Source organism: Varroa jacobsoni, unplaced genomic scaffold, assembly GCF_002532875.2.
Source record: "Varroa jacobsoni isolate VJ856 unplaced genomic scaffold, vjacob_1.0 scaffold_1174, whole genome shotgun sequence".
Lineage (NCBI taxonomy): Eukaryota > Metazoa > Arthropoda > Arachnida > Mesostigmata > Varroidae > Varroa > Varroa jacobsoni.
The window spans coordinates 18,593-46,208 of record NW_019214076.1 but is presented as its reverse complement, the minus strand read 5'-3'; the positions used below and the strand labels follow the sequence as shown (position 1 = coordinate 46,208).

The 27,616-nt window shown below is 38.3% G+C and overlaps 2 protein-coding genes and 1 long non-coding RNA gene across 32 annotated transcripts in view; 2 read left to right on the top strand and 1 right to left on the bottom strand.

The window, feature by feature from the left end:
- LOC111267356 (uncharacterized) overlaps nt 1–4,649 on the top strand; it is a 6,641-nt gene extending 1,992 nt beyond the window's left edge. For 2 of the 4 annotated variants that reach the window (XR_002684550.2, XR_002684551.2), the window contains exons 3-4: nt 1,952–2,065; nt 2,455–4,649. This is a non-coding gene — a long non-coding RNA (uncharacterized LOC111267356). Of the gene's footprint in view, nt 1–1,951; nt 2,285–2,454 lie in introns of those variants that run through there. The other 2 variants (XR_002684552.2, XR_015313766.1) reach the window with 2 other exon arrangements.
- spas (spastin) overlaps nt 1–8,360 on the bottom strand; it is a 19,872-nt gene extending 11,512 nt beyond the window's left edge. Inside the window, exon 1 of the mRNA XM_022845558.2 lies at nt 6,655–8,360. Coding sequence (XP_022701293.1) covers nt 6,655–7,777 — 1,123 coding nt within the window. The 5' untranslated portion in view covers nt 7,778–8,360. The remainder of the gene's footprint in view (nt 1–6,654) is intronic.
- On the top strand, nt 6,657–16,828 carry LOC111267358 (uncharacterized). Of its 27 annotated transcripts, none has more exons than XR_015313765.1 (7): nt 6,657–6,744; nt 10,389–10,473; nt 11,138–11,206; nt 12,453–12,573; nt 15,276–15,435; nt 15,758–15,847; nt 16,147–16,828. XR_015313765.1 is itself a non-coding variant. In XM_086971275.1 (7 exons), exons 4-7 carry the CDS (start codon nt 12,540–12,542, stop codon nt 16,187–16,189), a joined length of 327 nt encoding a protein of 108 aa, XP_086827401.1. In that variant the 5' UTR covers nt 6,657–6,744; nt 10,389–10,473; nt 11,138–11,219; nt 12,453–12,539; the 3' UTR covers nt 16,190–16,828. The 27 variants fall into 27 exon arrangements, 19 of the variants coding, with proteins under 19 accessions (XP_086827401.1, XP_086827400.1, XP_086827407.1 ...); XM_086971275.1 differs by having other exon boundaries at nt 11,138–11,219; XR_015313764.1 differs by lacking the exon at nt 6,657–6,744 and adding an exon at nt 8,458–8,542.
- The last annotated feature ends 10,788 nt before the right edge of the window (nt 16,829–27,616 follow it).

The window sequence follows — 27,616 nt, the reverse complement described above, 5'->3', positions numbered from 1 at the left end:
TTTCGGGTATCGTAGAATTGTTTATATATATATATATATATATATATATAACGTTAAATACGTATCATAGTTACAAAATGTTATAAATTTGCTAAGGTTTCTTGAACCTATGGAACCAACATGTGATCAAAATAAGCTATACAGTAAGCTATCGTACAAAAATATAGGTATAAATGGATATGTTTGTTGAAGTATTAGTTAGTATCTACGTAAGAACAAGCATACAGAGTAAGTGTTAAACTTCATGGCTATGCAGCGACTCACTCAATCGAAATGAATATCTATCTATACGTATGTAAAATCTGATGCTCTCGGATGAATTTGCGCCGCTCATAATATGACTAGTAATAATAATATATTTTTCCAAAATATTTAAAGATAGAAAAAGGAGGAGTACAAAAATATAAACATGGCATTGACATCTTTTTTAGGTTGCTTTTACACATTTTATATAAATCTAGCCACGCTTGCATGGGTGAATAAGTAATAGTTATACATTACAGTGACAAAGAGAGAAAGGTTAGTTAGTTGCAGACGGCTATTTAGGCGATTTTACAGCATCAGGATGTCAGACCAAAAACTAAGATAAGGTAATTTCGAATAAAGTTAACCATGCAAAACGTTGGACTTTTTCCGCATCTGTATTTCAGACAAGCAAGGGTAACACAATAATCTAGCCTGTATGGTGTCTTTGAGAAGTCATCCAGAGCCCAAAAATCCAGTACAGCCAAATTAGTGCAATAATATGTTACCAATGACAACTTGAGCGATAATTATTAGGTGATAAAGTATTAATTGTTATTATGAAACATAAACGATATCGCTTATATGCACAAACCTTATATGTAATCATGTTTTTTTTGACCAAAAATATCCAGGATTAGAAAAAGCCGCGATAAAATTGCGTGCGTGTTTATTCAACGTTGCACGGGCATCATACGTGGGCTACGCAAGCGTCAGGTTCTACATATGGTAAACGGTTATTTTATGTTTGACTCGTTCATCGCTCATAATAAGGTGGACGCATGATTAGCCCTAGCAAACATATTGCTTTTTTACGTCAATTGACGTGCCGTGCAAAAGTTCTCTTATAGACAGACGTAAAGATCTACATATCGTTATTCGTACACAGTTCACAATAATTTCTAGTTGGTTACCATAATTCATTATAAACGCTTACTCCTTTCTTAATATTATTCCCCTCCGTAAGTCATTCCGAGCTCTTAATGTAACAGTACAACAGGCTAAGAAAATGGCTGCTTGAAGAAATTCAAGTTTCCAGAGATCTCTACTAAACCTTATTTGCATCCATAGTAAATGCCAGCGGCAGAATTCATGCTGTCCACTGGTTGCCGCTCCACAGACAGACTCACCTATCATTAGAGAACCAGCGCCCTGGCTAACTCATCAGCCAGACTATGCGGAAGCCCGCTACGGGTGCGGTATAAATGGACGATTTTGATCATTATCCGTTGGGCTCAGGGCCCTTCGAACCCTGTTTCGTTTCGTTTAGCGTTCACTGCTCGCTCGCGCTTAGTTTGAAGTTTTGTCACTACTGTTAATTCCAAAAGGTTCCTTCTCTCTCTTTATAAAATATAGGCAGTGTCGGTTCGTTGTCCCCTTTGTCTTGCTGCTGCCCATCCAACTATGTCTTGTTCAGAGATTCATTTAGTAAGCTATGGTATATTCAGGCAACGACCACGAAAACAGCGGCGATGAAGCGAATAATAATGATATAATGCAAAGCAATAAGCAAAGTGTCAGGAACTATTATGCGTTGAACATGTCTGACAAAAGGTAGTCATCTATGAGATATGCACTACCCAAGTATAAAAAACGTTTAGCGTCACTAGAAAAATTAGTGGTAAAGCTAGCCGCTTTTTACGGTTACACGAATAAGAAGGTAGACCAGTGATGTTACCGTAATTCGATATTTTTCTCGATATTTCAGTGCGGAGATTGTACTGACGCCCGGATTGATATAATATTAGAAATATGGATACCAAGTCCGGAAGCTGTAGACTCGAATCAGCCGTGCACTACATATACAGCTTATGTAATAAAAGTCAGGTCACTTTATCTTCCATTTTTGACTGTATAAAGGATACAGATTCAATGCCATATAAGGACATATGAAATTATATAGGTCCCGGCGACTAAGGCCGCAAAACCTCCAATTTTTGGAGTCAGGAAGTGCTTGTTCTAAATTGTGGCCATACTCACACGTTTTATTTGTCAACTAACGCAAAATTAAAGAAGTACATTAAAGGTATAAGTAACTCTTACCACCCGCAGGGCTAGTTCTTAATTTTCCTAATTTTTTTCGTAGTATTCTACGTTTTGGTAGCAAAACAATAACCATCCGTTCCAGAAGTCAAATTTCTAAACATAAAAATACTTGTGATCGTTCACTGAAAGATAGTTTTAACAAGTAGCTTTCATCTCCAATTACAGACAAATGCAAAGGGTTTGCAAAACTGTTGAACTCAACTACCAGCAAGCTGACCGAACAAGTTCTGAAAAACTGCAAGCCTCGCTTACATCCATTTCAATAGAAGACTCCCATGAAGAACGCTTCTATTATAGTATACTTGTTTGGGTACACATTTCTCGTTCTACTCAATCGTCCATTGTTCTGTAATGTCGGCTTTTAGGTTACGTTTCAACTGCTTAGAATGGGTCGTAATCTTCCTGTAGAAGAGCATCGACATCACCCAACTGTTAATTTACAGGAACGAAGTTTTCGGAAGTCCGACCAAGTCCAAAATTTTCGCTCCACTGACGGATGGATATTTGGACTGAGCCAGGTTTTTCGCTACTATTTAACTCTGTAACAATTCTTTCTCTGCGTGCTTAAAACCACCATCTAAATGACAATAATTTTATATTCAGACGACAGGTATTTGAATATATTTTCTTACATTCGTTAATATAACAATTTCTAACGAACTATCTGTTTACTCTATCTACTACTATATACTAATCATTTCGATCACGCAACCATCATAGAAACCCAAAGGCCAAAAAAGCCCACATAATGCAAGATGCCTAAAAAGTCTAAAACATGTGTATCTCTCTGTTCCAAGTTTTAGTCCGATACTGCCGTCAACCATCCCATCAAAAGGCTGGCTGGCTCCCAGCACGATACGACCACAACGTTCATTGGTGTACCTAATAGACGACGATAGCCTTTAATGTCGGCATAAAAACACCTAATTATTAGAAAAAGTTTATATGCCTTTTTTTGACTTTGCTGTAGCTCTCAATCTGCTCCTTAAAATTTTCCAAATAAAACCTACCCCAAATCTTCCACCCAAAGACCTAATTGAGGGCTGTTACATTTCGACTGATATAGAAAAATTCTTTTAAGAGCTCGTCAAAATCTACCTATTATCAATGCATTGCCCTTGAATAACGCTCTTTACTTATAACTTTAGACACTGAAGCTTGTTGGATTGTTATTGTTTCTCTAACACTATAAATCCGTGTTAGGTTCGAATTGAGCTAATTTAAGGGATGTGCATATAATTATTACTATACATAAACAAATTACTTCATGCAGTATAAACAGACGTTTGCCATAAAATGTTACCTTTTAAAGCGCCTATGCACGAAATTTTAGTTGAAAAGATGGTAGCACATTCACTTGCAAAGTTTTTCTTCACAAAGAGCTTGCCTTAAGTAATATGTCTAATCTCAGTGCTTAAACTAGCTCATATATTTTTCATATATTGGGCAGGTCAAAGGATTCGACCAAACCGCGGTTAGGAAAACCGCAGGGAATCAATGTCTGAAACATACGTAAGGGAGTAACTACCTTAAAATCAAACTGGTTCGTATGTTCGCGAATTTTTGTAGATACGCAAAGAAAAAAAAACAGATTACTTGATATCTCACGTAAAGCAGATTCTGTGGTTTACTGCGTTGGATACAGAAATGAGTGACCAGGAAATCAATAAAATTACAGTTGGTTCAATAAGGCTCAGCAAATATATATAATGGAGTGAATTTGTAAGGAATGAGAGGGTCGAAGTCGAAGTATTCCGACTTTGCGGTTGTATTTGGTATTTCGTATTGGCTTGGAAATCAAATCAACAAATGCACTTTCAACATCATGTTCTAAACAGATAATTTTGCTATCGACTGCTTTAATCGGCACTATTTTCGGTATTTATTTGCAAGCATACATACACAAAGTATACTTGATACGCCGACTGTCTTAGGAAAATATAGTGTAATAATAAACTAGATAAACATTATAACCCGCATTGATAAAAGCACCGCATAAGACTACTATGAGCGTTTGAAATATACTGTTACAAAATTAGGCTTAGACTAAAATCGTTTTTAATTCAATCAAATCAAAGATATTGAATATTGCTGCGGTCGAAACCCACGCTATACCCTTATTACCAGCATTATTCATATGTACAATCGCATCACATGAATCGATCTACTTAAACTGATTTCTAAATCAGTTCTAGCCATCTAAGCAACAAACTATAGGTTTACATCTAACATCAGACAGAGAATACCCTTTGAGAGAAAGAGGGCTATACATTTCTCATTATTATACGCACGCCAGTTGAGTAGCTCCAATGCTTGCTCTACATTTACAAACTTCAGTAGCCCTTAAAAAAGCCAGCGTATTCAATGACAGAGAAGAAAGGAACTGACCGAATCATTCACCTGGACAACCTCTGGCTTTATGACGTTAAGTGAAGAGATGCTAAAATATCAGCCAGGCAAGGCATTGATAGCCTGTGCACTGTTGACGGCTGTGTTAAACTGGTTCGTGTCCCTTTGTTGTCAAGCGATGAAAGCAGTGGACGAATGACGATGGCACTTTCATAGATAGACAGCAGCTGCGAGAGTTCGTTGCAGACATTAGCCACTTCACTGCCTTGACGTTGCTGATAGTATATATGATATATATAGGCATATACACAACAGTTAACTGGCAACCCACCCCAATGGTCGCCCACCGGCGGCGACCTTCGTTTAGCTGCTCCCATGCTGGACACAAACCGATTTCATTCAGCCCAGTGCACACATCAACGCTATATTAGCCGCAGTCGTAATGGCAAGGACAGTTCACTTCGGTTGGCGCTGAACGAACACACAACGGTTGTCTCTCTTAACAATCACTACCATCAACCACTATAGAGGTAATTTTCTTCATAGGGGAAAGAAAGAAAAATGTATACCTCAAAAATTTAGAATGATTGAAAAACCAAGAGATAAACCCAAAGATTTATCGAACGTTTTATGTTAATAGATATTCACAATGGATTATCATATAGTCATAAAGCTACTAATACCTTCAGATGCATCCGATGTTTAAGATTCATTGGTCACAACAACAAGTCCTACATTTGACTCTTTGAAAGAAAGTTTTTATAAATATTGACGACGACCGAAAGACAATCATTTTTGTTATAGTTAATTTTTAACGAATAATATCATAGATTTAGATAGCGTTATGTACAGAATGAAGGTAACCACATCATTCATCTATAGATAGAGCGCTTTGGTGATGAATATTTGCGGCATGTAAGCCTATGAATGATTATCAAAAAACAGCGCATTGCGCTCCCTGCTGTATAACACACCTGCTAAATACATCAGGTACAGCTCCATTATAAAACCCGCATATTCTAATTATGCGACTTACGTGAAAAGACTGCAGGGCCTGCTGAAATGGAAAGAGCTACACTCCAGCTACAAGGGAAAAACCTAAATGCCTTAACAGTTTTTGTTTTGAAAGATATTTAAAATGATATCAATAACTCTGTTATGTCTGCTTAAAAGTATACACTCCGAGTCTTCTCTTTTATAAATGGTTAACCTAAATTGACAATTTTTTTTTATGTGATAGCGCATAATGTAGGAAGGTGGCATCTGTAAGGTTTAGTCAAACCAGGCTTGAACAATCCACCTTTAAAGATCTTTAGCTTTTTTGGCAACACGGGGAATCAGATTTAATAAGCTAAGTGACCGCGGTGCCATCAATGAATATCAATGTATCTCTATGATTAACAAAACCAAGTTATTAGAACAATTTAGTTCTCCAAGTAGTTTAATTAGGAGTGCCCTGTAATTAATTGATTAGACAAAGCCAATAGTAATATAGAATTCAATACGGTTTATATGCATTATATCAATATGCATTTGTCTTAAAACGGCCAAAAAAAAATTTGACCAAAAGTGGCAGGGGTATTATATCCTGATAAGTAGTATATTTTGGGTATTTTAAATTAAATTGGTAAATTGGTTTTGCTAATATAATGTGCAAAAAACTGAGATCCGATCTCATTGTTCACCAGTGTATCAGCTTACATATTTAACATTAAAGGATGGGGAGCAACTTCATGTGGTCTTAAACGGAATCACATTTAACTTTGTCGGTGCTATCTAGCGTAGACAATTGCTGAGTGTACCTTAAGTCCTTACTACCTGCGGAGTACTAGAGTAGTTCTCGAAAATGTGAACGTAGACAGCTTATTTATTAGACTTAGCCATTGAGAAGTATAATCCATAACATGAACATGGTTATCTAGTAGTAGGTTTGTCCAATAGAAAAGTAGAGGTCAGAATTCAGCATGGCCATTGAATTGTTTATACTTATTGATTCTTTCAGGATTTGCTACTTGCCTGGCGGACCGAAGAGCAGAAGCCCCCTAGGAGGTTTCCGTAGTCCTGTGAAGAGATCTGGTCTTTGGGTGGGAAGAATGACCATTTCACGTAAGGCTTGTTTAGCCAGTTCTTGACCCGCAACATCGTCTAAGCGTACTTTCGGCCCACTGTCCATTATTTCAGCGGCAATTATAGAGATGAGCTTCGGCTCAATGCCTTTTATTGAATGCAGGCTAACACGACTGGGGGTACCTGGTAGACTCCGCGCAGAAACACCTGGTTTGGGAGCAATCCCTGCTGCAGTTCCCCGTTTTGCCAATACCCCTCTGCGGGGCAGGGACGCAGTACTCGGATCACCTTTTGGCCGCATATCAACAGCTCGGCCAAGGGACCGCTCCCTAGGAACGCTATTTTTGCGTGTCAGGCCAGTCCCAGAGATGTTCCCTAGCAATGGCTTGTTACTTGAACATCCTCCCTTTCCTGGCGGTCTCCAGGGCTCCTGTACACGGTCCTCTGCGCTCTTCAGCCAGCTGGGTCCTGCTTCAGACATGCGCATTATTGCATGGCTGGGCTTCTCCCAGTTTCTGCGAGCGCCTACTCCCTGCAAGCTCTGCAGAGCACTTTGATCAACCTGATTACTGTGCTGTTGTTGCAGGACATGGTGACTCTCATCGGTTTCGAGGAAACTCAAACGTTTCTCTGCTAAAACGATAAATTTGGCCATCTTTTGATGAGTGTACACAATTTCCTCACTTGGCGCCATCTTAGCCAGTGTATTACCCGCTGTTAGACCTTTGCGAAATTCACGTATACCTTGAGTGTAAAAGTGCACAGCTCGGTCTTTGAACTCTTCGAGTGCTTCAGCTACTCCATCAGCCTCGTCTGCTTCTATAGCTTCTTTCAAAAAACTATACCCGCGAGTATAATACGCGAAAAACTGCTCTTCTAATCGTTGTCTCTCTCGACCAACAATGGGGTTATTATCGCCACGCTGGCTCAACACACCCCACAACGTGCTAACGATGAAGCGCAGCGCGCAGTATAGATAGTAGAGCAACAGCTTAACGACGTGTAATAAAGCCATGAGAGGCGGCTGGCCACTCCACTGTTCCTGTAGAGTCATACGCGCGCCTCTGTGCATGCTTCATTCACCCATGAATACTAGGGTAATGAGCCTAACTATCTGCAGCAGCACAACAATACTATGTCGATATTTTCTTCGTTGCAGTACTTTCAAAGTCTGATGCACACGATTTCAATTTAATCCACTGATAAATTTCGCGACGGGGTCGTCACTGATCCACAGTGAGGAAACGGGTCGCCTATCAAACATCACCAACCAGTTGTTTATCGTGATTTTGGTTCCGACTAAACCTCTTCCTGATACAAAAATGGATTTTGGGTTGGTTCATCTATTTAACAGGTAGCCACGTCTAAAACATAACGTAGCTCTCCAGCAACAAATTACGTTCACATGTTTACAACCGAACACTAATAAAATGCGTATAACACAGCACACATATTTGTCAAAAGAGTTGTAAGTCACAACGACAATAATTACAATAAAAAAAAATCAATAAAACGATGACGTTGACGGCCACAGAGAAGACATTAAACATCAAACAGATGAAACACTTCTGCACTCGTAGATCGCAGCTTCTGCTGCTGTCGCAACTGACATTTGCGCCAAGTTTACCCCGCCGATTTTATCACCAATAGAACACTGCTATTCAACACAGCAGCGACTTACAGCAACAATCGCAACCAGCTTTGTTCTCATATCGTAGCCCTCGCCACTCGTTGTAATTTACCCGGGACCTGGTTTGGTTATACCGTATCGTTTAACAGTCCCTTTTTTTAGGTAGCCCCTTTTTACCAATTCGTACGCTTCCTAATACGGTGGTTGGTACGTATTTCTAGATCCTTTAAAATCTAGCTTAATTTTGTGTCAATTAACGAAATAACCGTCGACCAACTGGCGCAATTTATTCGGAAGCCTTATTGGTTTCATTTTGCTACTCCACACGTTACTAACCTTTGCAGCCGCTCTTCACCTGTCAATAAACAAAGCGAAAGACTTTCCCACTAAGGGCAAAGTAAACAATAACAACATTATGATGAATGCGCGAGAGAAGTGCACCTACCTGTGATTGTTGTTAATAATATTTAAGCGGTCTGAGTGTACCGCACGGTAGCAGCTGCATACAAGATTTTCAGCTGCTGAAAGCTGTTATATCAATCGATCGTTCCTGAGAGTGTGACAGTAATAAAGCGCTCGTCAATGTGCATTAGTTAGTAGTAATCACAGAAAAGCGTCAGTGGTCAGTGATGACTACCGTCAGAAAGAGGCTTTCACTACATCACCCCTTTATAGAAGATTAATGAGGGCTTATGCACATTGTGATAAAGTTCGAGCCGCCGATTTTATAAACAGGTTGTGAATGCACGATAATTGCTATCTAGTTATCATAAACTATATTGTAATTAAATTAGGTGGACAATAAGCTTTCATCGCTCTCAACGGCAAGTTTTTTTTTTACATTTGCGCTTTGACTTGTACAATGTAAAATGCCAACTTGAATTAATGCCGCTTCATAGGCCTTCTACAGAAAACCCAACTAGGTTTAGCGAAACCCGTACAAAGTAATGTTTAATGGCTTGAGCAAAAAAGGCTTTCAAACTTAAAGACGACTGACTGCAAGTCACAGGTTTGCCGGTTGTTTTTTGAGATCGAGAATTTACCCGTCAGTCACAGGAGTCTTTTGATGATCGTGCGTTCAACCAATACTTTTCGCTGAACACGTTTACCTACGTAATAAATAGCGAAAAGCAAATAGTAATATTGGATTATCTTCACAAATTGGCATATATATTTGACGTACCAAGCATGTGTTTAAATTTTAGTTTGTACTGAATATCTACAACACTTACTATACTGAAAACTGGTATTGGTACTATGGTTAACTGCCATACCGTGACGGCCATCATTACCAAAAAAGGTTTTTCTGTTCAAAATAATCCAACAAAGTTTAGAAAATCGGTTGAATAGAATGATTCAAATATCAGTCTGAGTAGTATATTATTAGCAACGAATCAAAGAAGTAATCATCACATAGTTTTTTCACTTCGACCTCTTGCAGATTACTCATTTTTAAACTTGAATTTTAGGTGTCGCCGCTGCTTCTTCAAGTTGTCATACTATAACAGAATGCATATAAATGTATAGAATTGTATTTTCTTTCATGCTTGCAGTATAAGAATTACTTTTGTCTCAAATTACTATATGCCGAATTGTAATGCCGAAATGTAACTTTTTCGGCTGTATTAAAAAAACATCTGAAATTATGAAGTAAGCTAAATGTGTATTTCTATACGAGACTGTTAATAGGATTGTGCCGTACTCGATACGGAGCAGGATTCAGTCTCGCCTACTACTGGACGCTACGCCACTCATATGACCCAGCCATAGGCTCAAAATATAAATGTCAGGTGTACCCAGCAAATGTTGTTCTTACAGCAACCCTGGAATCCCTGAAGAATCATACTGACTGTTGGGTGTTTGCAGTCTGCATGTTTAAATAAAGGTTTCAAGTGTAAAGTCGGTAGCTGCTTTAGGACTTACAGCATACGACGCACGTATGCTTAAAACCTCTAGCTAATTTTTTGTGGAACAGTAACTTGACAGTACTTGTGACTTTAGATTCTGGTGCAGGCCGCCGTCGCAATTTCAAACATGAATGACTTCTTTGCAGGCCAGGGAGAAGTCGCAGAACTACAATTCGGAAACTATATCGGACGACTCAGCCGTGATGACGCGGTCTACAAATATTAAAAATGGTTAGCGCCATATGATTTAATTTTGTAACTACGCGTACAGGTTGTTGAAACATTTGTTGTTTGAGTTTCGTATTGCTCTATTATATATATATATATATATATATATATATATATATATATATAAGCATGAAGCACCGTTTTGTCTTAGAACTAAAGGGTTTCCATTTTATGTCAAGGCAGCTGCATTTGTTACGATCAGGTCATCATCCTTGTTTTTTCTTTCGTTTGAAATATTGCCATGCCTTCACAACTTTCCATCTATTGAATGTCCCCACAATAGTTTATTGCTTCACTTTTTCTTGATACTTCTCCACCGCCACACAGTCTTTATATGTCACTTTTTAAAAAATTGATAAACCACTGACCTGATAAGATGACAGATTCTTTTCCGCAGGTCTTCATTAAGATGACCTTATATATACCATCTGTTTACATTCAGTAAACACCTAAAAACATGCATTGTCATCAATTTCGTTGTAAGAAAACCCTTGTATCGTGGTTCGCAGTGTTTTCTGAAAACAAATTGTACCCTTTCGCCGTATGAAGCTCATGTCACGTAAAACGATTTATTTCAACTAATTATTAATAGACAACCGGTCACGAATAAATTTACGCAAGAAAGTAATTAAAATATGTATTTTTTAATTGGATGTTTTATTCACAGAAAGAACTGATCCAATGTTTGCCGTTGAACAGAAGCTAAAGGAAATGTGTCTTCGAGGCTCACCTCGAGGTGACATAGCTAGGTATTAATATTATCTTAATTTTATATTCTTTTACGCTAGTCAAACATAAGTCGAATTTTAGAAAAAAAACGGCTCGTAAAATCGTAACATCAGATTGATAGTGGATACTGCTTCATTACTAAGAGCTTTGCTTTATTGTCCTCATTATTATTACTGTTTTTTAAATATTATTATCGTTTCTTATTTTAGTTGCTTTGAAATTATATTCTCCGAATTACTCTTAATTCTTTCTCTTACTTAACATCTAAGATTAGCGTTTCTACCGAAAAAAAAAAAAGCATCACCTTCAGTATATTTTCTGTTTAACCTTTTTCAAACTTCAAAAACGTGGGAAGGCCGTTTGGGACATTTGCACGAGCGATGTGCTGTAATTATGGAGTTAGTTGAAGAAATAGGCTCTGCCTCCAGAGCGAATCCCTCTAAGTTGATTGGATCTACCTCTACGACAAGGACGTTGATGCCGAGTTTTGGCTTCTCAAACAACCATCCTTCTTCCAATGTGTTTTAAGAGGGTGTCCGTCAAACTTGAAACGTCTATCAGAGCGGGCTATATTCTTGGGGTCAAATGCGCGATTTTTTGGAAGATTAGTAAATACCTGAATGATTTTGAACTCATAGTTAGAACACCACTCTAAGGTACTCCTCTTTTAAATATCTTGGATATCGTAGTTTGTTTCTGCAGTTTTCTGTTTCGGCGAACAGCAAATCAAATGAAACCAAAAAAAGTGATTTTGTCACATAAAACATATTAATTTAAGATCTGAGCTTATTGTAAATCTATCTTACATTATATAGATGTATATACATTTCTAGATCAATCTCGTATTCGGATCATTTTATTAAATGATTGTGCGGCTCGACATTTTCTTCGTTTGCGCAAACGAAATCCCGCCTGTGGCGAAAGGTACGCTGATGCTGCCTGCAGATGAGAGGACCCCGGTTTTTTGTTCAGCAGGTGCCCGCTCGAAGGACGGAGCTCGGCGTCCGTCTACCAGAACCTATCGCCATTGTGTAAAAAAACTACGCCTTACCTAGTGACTTTACGCTGAGGTAGTAAAGTCATATGAAATAATTTAAACCTTAAAAAAGGTACTTACCTATAATCTAGCACCTGTCGGTTACCCTCATGTTCCCTCTCGACGGCTCTTGGTAATAGTGTAATTTTTGGGGCCTTTAATTTGATTAGTTTGCTGCATATTATTTAGTGACATAAAGTCGTTAAATGTATTCTAGCTACCAACGACAACCTGATAGCAACGCAGCAGCAAAGCGACGTTACCGATGCGGTGACCATGATGGGGATAACGAACAGTAGTAGCAATGATGACATTCGCTGAAATTGTCGTAAGTACAGGTACGATTTGACTATCACTCACTGCTAGCGCTAGTATCATATTCCTATTAATACGAAAAATCTATTAGAAACAAATATTTAAAAAAAGAAATAGTAGAAATTGTAGATTTATTCATAGTCTTCGACAAGGCGGCTTTTCAAAAGATTCATTGTATTAGGGGTGGCAAAAGCAGATAAGGGACCTTTTGAGTTCCTTGGTATTTCCCCTCGAGAGTATCTCAAGTGGAGATATTTGTTTAAATATATGCAGGATTTCTATAATAAATTCAAGAGTGTGATGGTAAAGTTAAGGTGGTAATGTTTATTACAGTTTCTTTCCGTTAGGTTTGTGAAAAAGGCCACCCGTGCATAATTCGTGGTGGAAGAGGTGTATCGCGAAACGGGCTTCAACGTGGTACTTCATTCGCTCCAGCTGCTTCAAGCCATTATTTCTCATCGCTCCATGTTGTGAAATGCGCCACTTATTTTTACAAACTGTTCCATTCTGTCGAGGCACTCGAATAAAACCTCGCTTGCCGGGAGTTCACAGGGAAATCCTGTCTTCGATCAGTAGTACGGTGTCGGCAATAGTTGAAATAGACATTTCCTGATCGTGCGATGAAAGGTTATAGCACGTTTCAAAAAGAAGGTCTTAATAGAGTAATGCAGAATTCTTATTAGTAAAGTGCTTTCAAATTATATTTAACCCGTAAGATGGTGCCTGGGCCAGATTTAGTTTAAGTAAGCAAAGCATTGTAATAGGAGAGAGGCGATTTTGGACTTCGATTGCACATGATGCGGTCAACGCTTTTTTTCTGTTTTCTACATCTTTTGTTGATATGCGAGGTGGAACTCTTTCACACGAGTTGAGTTGCCTGATATACAAGAATCTGTTGATGTGCAAGCAGAAATATCTTGCAAGAGATAGTGTATTACCAGCCACGATCCCAAATTGACTGTTGGTTCGAATTTGTTATTGCCGTCAAAGATCTGATCAAGGCGTGCTAAACATAAAATGTGCTAGGGCTGTTTATTATCAAACCATAAGAGTAAAGCGTAATTTCAATTAAGTTTCTTAAGCTTTTTATACTGTAGGGAAGGTTTTCCACTGTAAGACACGGTAAGACTGAGAACAAAAAAAGGTTTAGATGTTGATTCAGATCTTGAGCCAAGCCTGTTTTTCATAAGAAGATAGACAGCTCACCCAGTTTATCGTTTATGCTCATTTTATTCTCAGCTAGGATCGTAATCAGCAGGTCGAGTACGCTTCGTGGTCAGCCCATGTACGTTAAGATAGGCAGAACTAGATCTCTAGGTGGGATGATTAATGTGACCTTAACAGAGCGCGCAGTCTAGCCAAGGGCCAGAACGAGGTCGCTCTTGAGGAATTCATTACGGCTTTCGTCCAGGCTCGTTGTTCTGTGGTTATACAGGCTTTCGAGGACCTGCAGGACCTCCGGTACGGGAACCTCTTCATAGGCTCACTAACTGCAGAAAACAATGATACCATTCGAGGAGCCGTATCACTCATCGCGAACACACAAACGCAGTAATTTATTAATGCAGCTTGTCAAACATACGGTCAAGCTATGACGTGTTAACTGTTTGTATAACTGCCGGCCTGGGACCGCTATTTGCCGATTCTCCGAAATTATCAAGTATTTCGTGTTTTGTGTGGCGTATGTTCTTTGGCAGATTGTATTGGACGCTGCGGCTGGAGAGTAAGCACTCTTGTTAGGTGTCTAAAAGTGTCCTGAGCTTTTGGAGCGAAGCAACAAAAACTAGGGGTAGCGGGTCAGACAGACGACTGTAGAATCTTGATGAGATGGCGCATATACTCTCCTATGTTGATGATATAAGTTATCGAACGATTTTGTGTACTTGCCCACGTAGGATTTCCATATCCAGGCGATGCGGCAAAGCTTGGCTTCTGGAGGATTTTACTAACACAACAAGATCTACAATAATAGGGATATCGCTTGTATATATTTTCTCTTTTCCAGCAACCTATTTCTTTTGAAAAAGTAAATTTTACTTCAGGTAAAATTCGTTTTATACGCTTAATCAACTGTCCAACGTGTCGCCCATGCCGACCCTGACTCCGCGGCGCGAACATAAGCTGTTATGGTTAATGATAGTTATTTATTTTGTCAAGAGTAAAAGTGCTCTTAGCTGTTATTTTATTGAATGCGCTTAACGACGTTCTATATAGTTAATAGTTTTTTATGCGACTTTTGAGAGATTCGAGGAAGGGAAAATGAAAGATTTTGAGAAGAAGCTTAGATTTTGTATATAAAATTCCACTTGGGTCGTCGAAATAAGTTCCAACGGTTAATAAGATTTTTGTTACCCACTGCACCTTTGTACATCTTCTGTGCTTATTAAGTGTTTTAATAAATATCGGTTGACGCACGCTTTCTATTTACGGATTAAAGAAGGGATATTTTGAAAGTGACTAATGAGTGATTTAGGTATTAAATTTAAGATGTAATTGCAGTAAATAATGGCTGTGCCGGATAAATATGACCATGCGAAATGCTTTTGCAGTACCTGTTTGTACTTAAATACTGTCTTAAAAACGACTAATAAAAAAGTCCGAAGTTCAGAAGCCCTTTTCCGTATATATGCGGTAATAGTAACACGTGCCGTTGCAGATATAAGAAACAATCTACTTTTTGAGCATAATTTGAAAGTTTCCATATCAAATGGTGGATATTTTGCAGATGCCCGGAAAAGCCTGCAAAGCGTCCATTCAGTAAAATCCAACAGATCACATCTGCGACGAGATTTTGTTTCATTGTTGATGTCAGGCCATGGACTGACAGGCTGGTCATCTGGAGGTGTTACTAACAAACCTTACAAAGAAAAGCTGATTAATAACAGGTAGCTACCTGTCATCTTTGAATCAGACTCTTATGCTAACGAGATACAGAATTTTTGCGGTTAAAGTTCGTCATATCTGAAATTGTAATACTCCGTATATTAGAGTTTGGTTAAAAAAAGGCATATTGAAGGTTATGTTAGATGAACTATGAAAACTGCCAAAAGAGAAAGAAAGTGTATGCGGTTTTAAAATGATACTTTCTTATAGTTTTATGCCAAAACTTGACTCAGAGGTTGCTCCAACCAGCGTAAAAATAAGTATCCAATGCCAATTCTATAAAGTACATTAAAGCGATTCCCTTTTCTTACATTTGAAGTACAGCTTCTTTGCAGATCTGATTGGACATTCAATAGAGGGGTCTGGAGAAGCGATCTTGCTAGTAATACTCTGGAAACTCCTGGGCCCCAAATGGTACGGACGGGTCCTGCCATAACTATTTTACATCAGGTCGCAATTAAAACCAAAACAATCACTGACGAAAACCGCCAGCAGATAACCAGAATGATCTAAGTGCATGTAGAGAACTTCAAATAAACAGGACAGGGGAAGCAGATGTATAAATCCTTCAACTTGTGGTAAAATCTCAGGTTCTCTTGAACGGTTTTCTTTTTAAATTAATCTGATTACCATTAGATTTCACATTGATCCGCATGATGAAAATACTAATGTATTCTTCTTTCGTGAAGTCATTATTATATCGTTTATTTCAGGAATCTCTGCGCTGTACAAAGGTCCGGCTTCACTGGAAAGTAAAACCGGGACAGCCTATTCAGGCTAATCGGTTGAACGGAGTGTTCAGCGCTTATACCACTAGATGCCAAAGTGAAACGCCTTAGTAACTTAGTTCAGGTAGAACCAGTTCCACCAGTACATCCACAAAGTCTTAGAAATAGTACGCCAAATTTTTATTTGAGGTAGGCCATAAGAACAGGGTAATTTGCTAGGGGGTTTCTATGTAGGGAGCGGTATGACAGTAAAGAAAATGCCGGATCGTCGCATTGCACTTTTGGTAGCGGCATAAAAACAGGACGAGAAGTGAAGGCCAGAGGTTAGTTTTTTAACCCGGCCTAACGCAATAGTTCTTTTATAGTGATTAGTGGATTAATTTTCTATGTATATTGCATTGGTTTAGCAGAAAATTATAGTTGCGGCTTTAATAAAGTAAAAGTTGCATCAGTGCTTTACGCGTGAATTGATAGTCAATCAATATTAACAATGTAGATTGAAAATTTCAGGCTCTTAACAAAGTTATGATGTATTAGCACAACATATATATACAAAAATTAAATCAATGTGTAAACACGCTGAGATATAGAAAAACGTTAAGTTTTATTTAGGTAGAAATACTGTGCAATAGTTGAATAGCAAAAATAAATTTGCGTTTAAGTAGTATTCGCATTGAATACCTATTGCTTGGACGATAGTAAACATGATGTTTATATATTTAGATGCTATTTTATTAGAGTAGATAAAATAAGCACCTAAATTACATACTTCTTTTTGAAAGGATATAGCCATTGATAATATTTTTAAGAATAATTTAGGTATGGAAGAATCCTAAATGTTTATTATTATTAAAACAACAATTTAACAGACATTTAAGATCAGTTGAGCGTATAGTATATGTTATAGATTATATAGGAAATCATAGTCATAATCTATACGATAAGAACGATGTATAAGCTATTCTACCTAATGCTGTATCATATATATTTGCTTGATTAATTATTCCCTCTCAGGATGTAATTGTTATGTATAGCTTTACTTTGCAATAAGTTTCGTTGCGATGACGAAGGCACCCTTTACCTTAATTCCGCCACATATTTTTGATGTTACTGTTCTTATGCAGTTGATATGTCCATGTAGATATTTGAGTTGATAAAGCCTACGGAAAAAGAACCAAGAAAAGAAGACTTTTTTTCTACCCTACGCCAACCCATAGGCAGCTTTTTTATAGCTGATTCGCAGCTTCTTTTTCATGACAGGTCTCAATACTCTCAGTACTCTACTGAAACTACTACTTAAATCGATCTTAATTATAACAAAACTACCCTTGGCTTAAAACCATTCAAAAGGTTAAATGTCCAAGACATGTTGATTATGACTGAGCACTGTGAGAGGTAATGTTTATTTATCATCAATGTAATCCCCCAACATTCAGAAGCCCGAAAGTGTTTTATTTGGCAAGCGCAACGGTCTTGATCTAATCCTTTATTAACCATATCTGTTGTTCAGAAAAAAGCTACGTAGTTGCGTTAGTGCCAGTTTAGTATCTAAAGGCGTTTACGTAACAGAAAAAAGCTTGGAAAAAGCCATAAAATATGAGTCTTATGGCGTCATAGTGTGCCCCAGATATGTCATACATTTTTGTTTGGAAGTATTGCTATAATTTTTTTAAAAACTTCTGGAAAGGAGGTAATCTGTTGACGTGATGTCTGGAGATTATGTCGGATATAAAGAATCCGCAAGTGAAACTCTTGCAGGACAGCTTTAATGGCCTTTTACTATTTATGGTCTGGCTTTGTCTATCAGATTCTCTCTGTTAGGTAGTTTCGTTTAACGATATTAGGCCATATATAGATACATTTCGACCAACCCTTTTAAGCATTTTCCAGTGTGCAAAACTTGTTCAGTCTCAACAAACATCAATTATGGAATTTTAGAATAAAAATTTCGACTTACTCTAGCCTTACACGTATGTTCTGGGGCTACTTATTCCTTACTTTGCTTTGTATTGTTCCTTGTCACTAATGATATTTCTATCTAAAAATCTGTCACTGTGATTGCCTCTAACGCGATGCCGGTCGAGATGTTAAGAGGCAATAAGAATCTTTGTTTTTCTGTGCCCTTAGCTTAATTTATGGTGTAACCAAGCTCCTATTTTTGGAGTAGATTTCCTAGATTCACGATGCCTATTGATAGTCATATAATTGCAATTCATATTTAGGCCAGTTCATTCTTCATCAAAGCCAGTCCATTTCCCTCAGGTTTTTTTAGGCGGTTTCCATCTGTGTTAAAGGGCCGATTTGTCCTCCAGTTTCGAAATGCCATTAGCGATCTCTGTTGAGGCCGACTTTGAGAAGTCCTTTAAGGTTGGGAATCCGCCCTCTAAATGGCACAAAAAGCCAGGACTATCTCGGCACCTTTTTCACGTTCGTAAAAAACGACATAGATCTGTTGTCAAAACTGCTTTCTCCACCAGAAACGTTTCCAGTCATTGAACCCTAAATTCGAGATAGAAATCCGTTTGTCACACAATGGAATTACAATAGGCTTATAAAAAAAAAAGTACTTTCAAATGGCATATAGAGGTAAGGCTAAAAGTCAATGGATCATACTTTACATAACATTTGCGGTCGGATGAAGAAACATATCAGAAGCAAACATATAGTGTAAAGGCATACATATATTTCCCCCTCTCACTCAAAGTCTCAAAACAATGTATACTTAGCAGCTTGAATCATTATTTTAAATACGAGTTGAAGGTTCCCGTCGGAGCCAACAGATAGCTAGAGGTGTTCTTTTAACTGTTACGCGTACACCTTGTTGCTTTTATTTCTGTTGTGGCTAGAAGTGCTACGAAGATTTGATACGTGGAGCTTACACATGCATATCCGACATCGTCTTTTTCACTATTTCCATGCTACCAAAATAAAAAAAAATTTGAAGAATTTGAAGACTAACTTGCGATAAGCGTTGCCACTCCCTAATGGTGCTCCAAACACTTCAAAACCGTATATATTAATGGCTGACAAGCCACACTCCGGAGAAGAAGAGGGCGAGAACGAATTGCCAGAACAGCAAAAATGGATCCGAGACCTTTCTGCATAGCTACGAGTGACTCAAATGATCGTTGTCAGTCGTTTACACGCACTAGGAAAGGTTGAAATAGAAGGAAAATACACTTATATGAACTCAATAGAACCTAAAAAAATACCTGATGTCGCTTACATGACAGAAAAGAAAATTTGCATCCAAAGATGACGACGAAAGATTGATTTTTTACAGCACTCTTAAACGCCAATCGGCATACTTGAATCGTTCCCGTTCGACGCCACGAAAACATACTCATGCTTAGAAACTGCATTTCTGCATATCAGGGAACGAGAAGGGGCCGTTATGCTGTAAGCTACTTAAATCTCAAGAAAGAACTAGCAACGTGCAAAACGTAAGGCGGCTAGTCTGCCTGAGCTACGAAATTGATAGAAAAAAAAGCTTTGGAATAACAAACAACAAAGTTATATTGCTGCATGAAAGCGCTATACCGCACGCTGTTCTGATGATCCAGGAAGCTGAGTGAACGTTGTAGAGCATACAGAAATACACTACTCTGACTAAGATGTGTTCTTTTGTTTCAAGGTTACAGTTTAAACAACTAGAAAACAACGAGGACTTTTTACTCAAGCTAACAATTTCAGTATTTATTTACATACACTTGGTATATAAATCGGCAATATATATAATCTGCGTTATATGTATTGCTGTTCCTCCCACTGTAGTTGCTCAAAATGATTGGCGTTTTGGTCAATACACTATCAGCGGTAGAGGTAACCTATTCATCGACAAACATCAGCAGACGTTCCATTTGGCGTTGTAGCGCATTTTTGCTCAATTGAAACTTTTAGATCTTTCAGTCTTATTGGTTTTGTATCCTATGTTTTATATTTAAGGTATCCCCAGAAGTGCCTACTGAAGATGTTGTCCTCTTATTCTGCATCTCCTCTGGTCACTGCCGGCAAATTCAACGTTTGCCTCAAGCTCAGCTTCACTACAGCCCTAAAAATCTGGTTGCTGGGTGCTCAATGCCACTTTGACATCGCCTTTCCTAGCACATGCTCAAAATTCGGTTATCGATGTATTTGCAACAAACGTAATTTTGGGATTGGACCCATTCACCATGAGGCGCAAGTGTTCGTGCCAAACTACCAATGGCATTAAATCTCGCTGTCCATGTTTTACCTGTGCAGGTCAACGGTAAGCTTGCAGTTTTGCTTAAAAAACCCAGACAACCTTCCAACTTATGGCTAAGGTATAGGTTAACTTATACTTTTTAGGTTCCGTTTTTAAAACGATCTGTCGAAAAGCCTATGCATCACAAACGCAACAAAGCCTCGAATGGCTGGGAACCCGATCGCCGATTCATCGCCGATGCAGATTGTTAACCATTCAAGTAGCTCACACATGCTAGCAGTTGGACGACTTACCCATATCAGCTCCCCGGCCGTCTTAAATTACTTCTCGGAGATGTTTGTGTCAGGGAATACAATATCTCGCGCGGTGCCGAGGGGGGACCTTTTAATGAAACGCGACATTCTTTAAGAAGACTTAACGGTGCAGAAACTAATGCAAAGTGTTGGGAACTTACGCAACAAGAAAGCCGCCGACACAGATAGGGTCTGCAAATTCGGCATCGTTCTGGTACCGTGTTCCCGTACAATATTTCCGTATTGGTACACTCCCAGTGCAGTGAAGAGACGTTATGCTGTTAGTGATTCATAAAAAAAGGACGACCTAAAGCCATAGGTATGAGTTTATCGCCGGCTTGCTGGGCTGGAAGTTACCTAAGAATTAGGAATTAGACTGTACATTGCGGTATTTCTTAACCGACTTGCCACTACTTTTTCGAAGAGTTACGTTGTCGCTTTGAGCTCTTACCTCCTCAAGGCCAGTCTTGGGAACCACGAAGCTGACAGTGCATATAAATTCTCCAAATATGAGGAAAGTGGTGATAGATATCATACCGTTCATTGTTTATTCATACAATTTTTAATACCTTAAAATGGTTTTGTAAATTCAACATGACTATGATTTATATAAGGGATGGTCCAATAATTGTTTGCTTGAAATGCTACACCATGCTGTTACTTCTGATAAATTTACGTGGGCTTCCTGCATAATGTATAGATTTACAGTTGCATGTGCAATTATACCGATTAAGTGCGCCATTTGCGCGTTTGAATGCAGCAGCACTATCACTCGAAACAATCTTTCCCCTTTATCCTGTTCAATTTTCTAGATGAACCATTCGCAAAATAATCCTCTGCGATCCGGCGGACTATTTTATTCGCTAGTACGAACAATCGCTGAAATGTAACAACGTTTTAAAACAGACATCTGGATTGCTGATGCCATGCTCACGACTCAGATTCCATCTACTATTTGTGGTACCACGCGAAAGCCAGTTCTTTTTACAACAAGTTCATTCTTCGAAATTCGTCTTCGAAATCTGGGCGAGGTGATGATCTCGCTATTACCGAATCTCTGTACGCTGGACGAGCCCCCACTTCTTGGGTCACTCAAAGTAGACGGTTGAAGCGACTGAAGGAAGATTATACGTCTGCTATTAGGATGGCATATCCGCTTATATAAGACAATAAGTGCAGAATTGGCTGCTTAAGAATACAAGCATGTTCTGGGATGAGCAGATATGGCGCCTATTCTCTACTTGTGCTATTGAAAGGGCCTTTGCATTTAAAACGAATCAGTGAGCGGTTTAGGACCCAGATTAAAGCTGTGATTGGGTAAACGATGTTTATATTGAATAAATACAATAAATGTTCGAAGTTTTACGTCTGCTACTGCCGTTATGCTTCAAAGAATATCGAATTAATATGTCCGTCAGGACCAACGCTTTAAGAAAATATGAAAAATCCCGTTAAAGAATCTGTTTTTATTTAGATACAATCTCAGAATTAACGCATAAGAAAAAAAAACCTAGTTTAGGTTCCTCACCCTGCACACACAATATGCATGTAAGTCGTCACTCGATATTGCATTGATCTTAGGTTCTGTGATGACTCCAGGGGAGGAAAGCTTCTTCCACGAGCAGCCTCGGCTGGAAAACTTTTCAAAAACGTTGAATCATTACTACCTTGATCTCAAAAACAGCATAAGGTATAGCACCTGAGAAATTAAATGCAACGGCGGGACATGCAATCGTGCCCAAGAGATCCGGGTCATCGAGTTCATAGAATATCCCTTGAACCAGCATCGGCATTCTATGTAAATCATATTTTGACAAAATACGTGGTTTCAGTACCAAATTAACATTTTACAGGAACAATGAGTCTTATACAAACGCCGCAAATGTTAGTAGATCACACTAGTATTGTGAAAACCGCTGCTCTTTATAGGGTCTCCAAGCTGATTGTGCCAAAACGAGCCTTTGAAAAACGACGCATCTTGCTTTAGCAAACAATGGCCTAGTTGTAAAATTAGCAGCAGTATTCAATAGCTTTAGACTAGGTAAAAAGCAATGAATAACCTTTAGGACTCTCTGCTTCATAAACAAAGTTGCCGATTGGTTTAAATATTACATAGTGTTATTTAGCAAAGTTGTTAATTCATTCTCAAAAGCTATTTCAACTGACGGTTGTGTTTATTTAGAGCGACATTACCTTAATGTCACTGGCATGACGCTGACTGATTTGTGACTAGCTATAAAGCTCATCATTTTGGCCATAGTAAGTTTTCAATGTATACAATCGTACGTATAATAAAATATCAAATATAGGCGACGAGCAACGCTAGCCATGGGGTTAGAAAATTTATCCGGAAAAAGAGACGGCTTTAAATAGCTATTTTCTCCAAAAAGAACTGTAAACCTGAAGTATCACAGCCAGTTTGAGGTGATACAAACGTTTGAATTGAACATGCTTTCATGCTTAGAGAGCACATCATAGAGCGGAAAGGAAGACTGGAAGATTCATCTTCTATAACGAAGGCATACCGTTTGCTTTTAATAATCAATAAAATGTTTGACGGATTTCTTCGAAGGCTTACAAAAATTCGTCAGTGCATTTTTCTAGAATCCATTCAATATTCTGGCATTTTCAATACCCTTTTAATATGCACTTTTCTCTGGTGATGTCGCTAAATCTAACAACAGCAGCATGTGATTTCCACGAAAACCTTTAGTGCGGAAGACGCAGCATGTGCTATCTTGTAATAGGTTTAATTTAATTGAGTAGAAAAGGATGGGTTGAAAGGTAAATGTCTAGATGTAACGCGCACGGGAATAAATGGCGCTTTTTTGCATTTATATTACTTTTGTGTGCGGATTTAGTTTTTAATGAGCAAATGCAATATATACGCATAGCTAGAATAATTATATGCTTATATTCTTTTAGAAATAACCAAGGCTTCAAGGCTGTTGCCAATCCATTTTTATCCCACATGTCAACCGCTTCTCTATTTGTATGCAATATACTTTAACGGTAGTAAGGATATAGACCATTTCCCGACAGACCAAAATTTAAGAAGTGCAAGTAGACGTTGAACGCAGACTTCGCTGGATTTCACCAGAGACATAACTATCTCGCACTTATCAGTACGGTAATCTATCTAAATATAACGTAAACCAAAGATCATTGGTCACAATCGACGTTACTTCACATGTTAATATTAGCAGCTTCAGAAAATGAGAGGAAAAATTAAGCAGTGAAGTGATACCGATTATTTTATCGATATTCTCTATGTCACGCGGCTTATGCAAATGCATTCTACAAAGAACGCTATATATATATATATGTATATAGGAAATCCTTGGAGGGTCAGGCAACTCTATCATGACTAATAAGGTTTTGCTGATACATTTCTAGTTTGACTTCTCCGATTGGAGATGTTAGCAACTGTACGCTTATGGAACAGCTCCTACTTACAAAAAAAAAAAGATTACTTACTTGAAAAAAAAGCATGGAGTAACCTTGAAACAAAATCCAAAGGAGCCAAAGAAGCTAAATCTTCATTTAAGAAGGAATAACAATTATAAATTTTCTCCCGCTCGACGATATAAGTTGCGCCCTTCCTTAAAAGAGAATTATTTTTTTTTGCGCATAAATCGGAAGTAGAAAAAATTAGTATTTTAAAGATCGCTTACTTTGTAATATATATATATACCCATTGACTGCACCTAATACGAAATCAGAAGTATATAGTCTTAAAGCTATTGGATGTACTGTAACACTATACACGCCAATGGAGACCCAATGTGAGCGTTATCTGTTACAGAATTGCATGACTTTCTATTTGGTATACTTATAAAATAAATATATGCTAAAGCCCTATGCTTTTCCTTATACAGGTCATAACTCATTCCACAGTAGCAAACAGCCATGCCAAACTAAATGCACAGGGCAATCATTCCAACTAAACTTTAAAGGATGTTTATATACATATGTAATTTCACGTCGTTGATTTGGTTGCATCTAACGTGTCAAGATCCAGTGTCAGCCGTTGACTCCCAGTAGGAATGGGGTTGGGGGGGGGGGGGGGGGTATCGATCGTGTGGTTGGGTTACGGTGTACAATTTATATTTCGCTTACATGAAATCATATCGGGCCAGCTACTTTCGGGAGTACAGACTGCCTCCTGTACAATCGATAATAATAATAATAATAATGTTATTCTTTTGAATGCATACTCCATTTCACAGTTAACATGTACGCTGTACATCTTGGTGAGATCAAGCGAAGAGTATGAGAGGTATTTAGATTGCCGGTAAACTCATGCTAGCAGTGTCCAACTTGTTCTAGGCGTAGTATCTTTTTTGGAATTTATCGTTTAGTAAGTTGCAGGGAGTCTGAAATGCAGTTTGTCGAATAGATTTCTGAATTATTATGTAAAGGTGAAGCATATTGTCGTATTTGTTACGCTGAAATCGATATGTTTAAAACTATTTGTCATCTATGGAAAAAAGACCGTAGATATCTTTCTGCTATATGATTATATAGACTTACGTTTATTTAAATAGTTTGTGTTCAAAAGTGTTTTCTGATTGACTTGGGTAAAACAGAGATAGTACTCAAAATTCCTTTTGGATGTCATCAGAACCCATAGACACCCATCGTTGCGTTGGGGTCATTTTGGTCACCCATAGGAAACTGCATATACGACAATACCGACTGCACGAAAATCTTTACTAATACCCTGCTGGCCACTCAAACGATATGACACATCCGTTCCTGTGGACACCTCTGTAGAATACATTCTGTTAACTGCAACATTATTGTTGGCCTCCACAGTTGGCCAATTCTTCAAAGAAAAAAAAAACTTTTTTTTTTTAAATGCCAGTTATCCGAAAAGCGCTGACGGATTGGCTACTGCGAAGAGAATTATTGCAAAATACTCGGAGTGGACATAGCGTAGCTCTATTGACTAGCTCATTAGGTCAATTAATATTGGCCTTTTCGCAGCTTATCGGCCTGAGCAGACTATTAGATTTTCTAACAACGCCACATCATGCTCCGACCCCTAAATCCTGTTAAATTGCTTCAATGTGCTTCTTAAAATAAGAAAGCTATATCTTCAACCAATACATATATCTGAGAATCACAAGACTACGGTCGAATGCGATATCCAGATTAGCTTCTTAGGCAACGAAGCGGCGAAACGCTGTATCACATGCTGAATTTATCATCCTTAGAATATCAATGCCGAAAACAATTCTTCTTCTATGGTTTTAAGTAATACATCTGCTCACAAACTGGACACTACCAGGACAATATTGTATGCCTACTGTGAAGTTCAACACCGACAGCTGGACTTACTCTGGCCAAAACCACTGCTCACTAAATTCCAATTCGTTTCTGATACGTTATTCTGACCCAATCCAAATCTTCGTTTGATATTAATATGGACGGGTAATAATAAACAGCAAAAGTCATCGAATCAAATAACAAGCGTCGCCTTAGTTCGATTCCTTACCAGGACTGTCGCTGCCGTACGTCTCTGACGAATCGAAGATTACAGCGGCATTTTTCTCCTCTGAATAGCCTATTTATTTTCATTCCTACAGTCGTTTTTTGTCTGTTCTTGCCATTTCCCATTTTCATCCGGAGTAGATCACTATTATCAATATGTGCAGCGCGTTTTTCTCCACTCGCTTATTATAGGCCACGACCATGTCCAATGCGGTCTTACCAGTGTGGTAGATATAGCTTTAGAAAACCCTATGTCAAGTTTAAATGCGCCTAGTGTGCTATGTGAGCTCCTCTTCTGGACTCTTTGACCACTATTCATATCAGGATGATTTTTCTGACCGTTGTACTCGGTGCATATTTTAGCGTTTCCGCTCACTCATTTTCTGAGGCTCGCAGGATTCTCTCTCTAAGGTTTTCTATCACATTTTTAGATCGCACTATCTCCAGCGCCAGGGTGCGGTGGGCTTTAACTGCTTGAATTGCTCGTCTTGTAGTAGGTCTTGTGCCTTCTTGCATTCTTTCCTTCTTGTCCGTAGATGTTGGTATGATACTTGCGATCCCTGCAGAAATCTTTATAACTCTACTTGCTTCTTTTCTAGTGCAAAATCTAAAACTCATAGCCTGGTTGAGTAATGCGTCGAGACATCTGTCTTTTTTGGGAAACGTTGATTGCAATATCTCATTATTTCTTCTTGCCAATAGAAGAATGGTTTGGTAAGAGTTAAATTTGACTTATATGCCTGATTTCCCCTTCCTTATAGCTCCTTTAGGTTTCCCGCGTAGATAGTGACTTTTAAGAAGTTTGCATACTATTTTAACCCCCAGTGACAAATCATCTTTGCTGAAAACGCTTTCATATACAAGGTTCCACAATAAAGGGCCCATTGAGAACCTTAGCGGCTGTAAAATATTATATATTTCCGTTGGCGATGGTCATAGTCCTAGTGTAGTTGGTAAACAAAGTTGCCGTATGTAATGGGACATTTTTTACTTTTTCAACACTGCAAGATTGACTTCCAAGGCAAACGACAAAACGTATTTTTTTTCATTCAAAGGATTTATTGAAGATAGATATATGGAGTCAAAAAAAGGACTTCCGTACATTTCGGCGTAAACTTCTAGCCGAGTACTAATAGGAAGTCCCAATTTTACAACAGACCGAGCTGAAACTATTAAAAGAGATAAGGATTGCAGAAGTTATATATATGTTTATATATATATACATTATAATTATAACCATATAATTTCAAAGGTTCAACATGCAATTTGTGAGGGGAATAAAAGAGAGTACATATTTAAAAGACAGTATTAACATGCCGTGTAGACAGAAGAGGGGCCTACATAAAAACCTTGCAGGGTTCCTGATCTCTTCTCATAGCTGGTCCTCAGCTATACTTTCTTCGACAGGTCTCGTGCCGTTTCAGCATCACTTCAAAAGCCTCTCTAAATGGCCATTTCGGGACAGAACAGTAAAAGGGAT

What these genes read in the sequence shown, in the direction of transcription:
- LOC111267358 (XM_086971275.1), top strand. Translation starts at nt 12,540, where the DNA reads ATGATGACATTCGCTGAAATTGTCGTAAGTACAG. An exon ending in TGAAATTGTCGTAAGTACAG is followed by an intron (nt 12,574 to 15,275) that starts GTACGATTTGAC and finishes GATATTTTGCAG; the next exon opens with ATGCCCGGAAAAGCCTGCAA. An exon ending in AAACTCCTGGGCCCCAAATG is followed by an intron (nt 15,848 to 16,146) that starts GTACGGACGGGT and finishes CGTTTATTTCAG; the next exon opens with GAATCTCTGCGCTGTACAAA.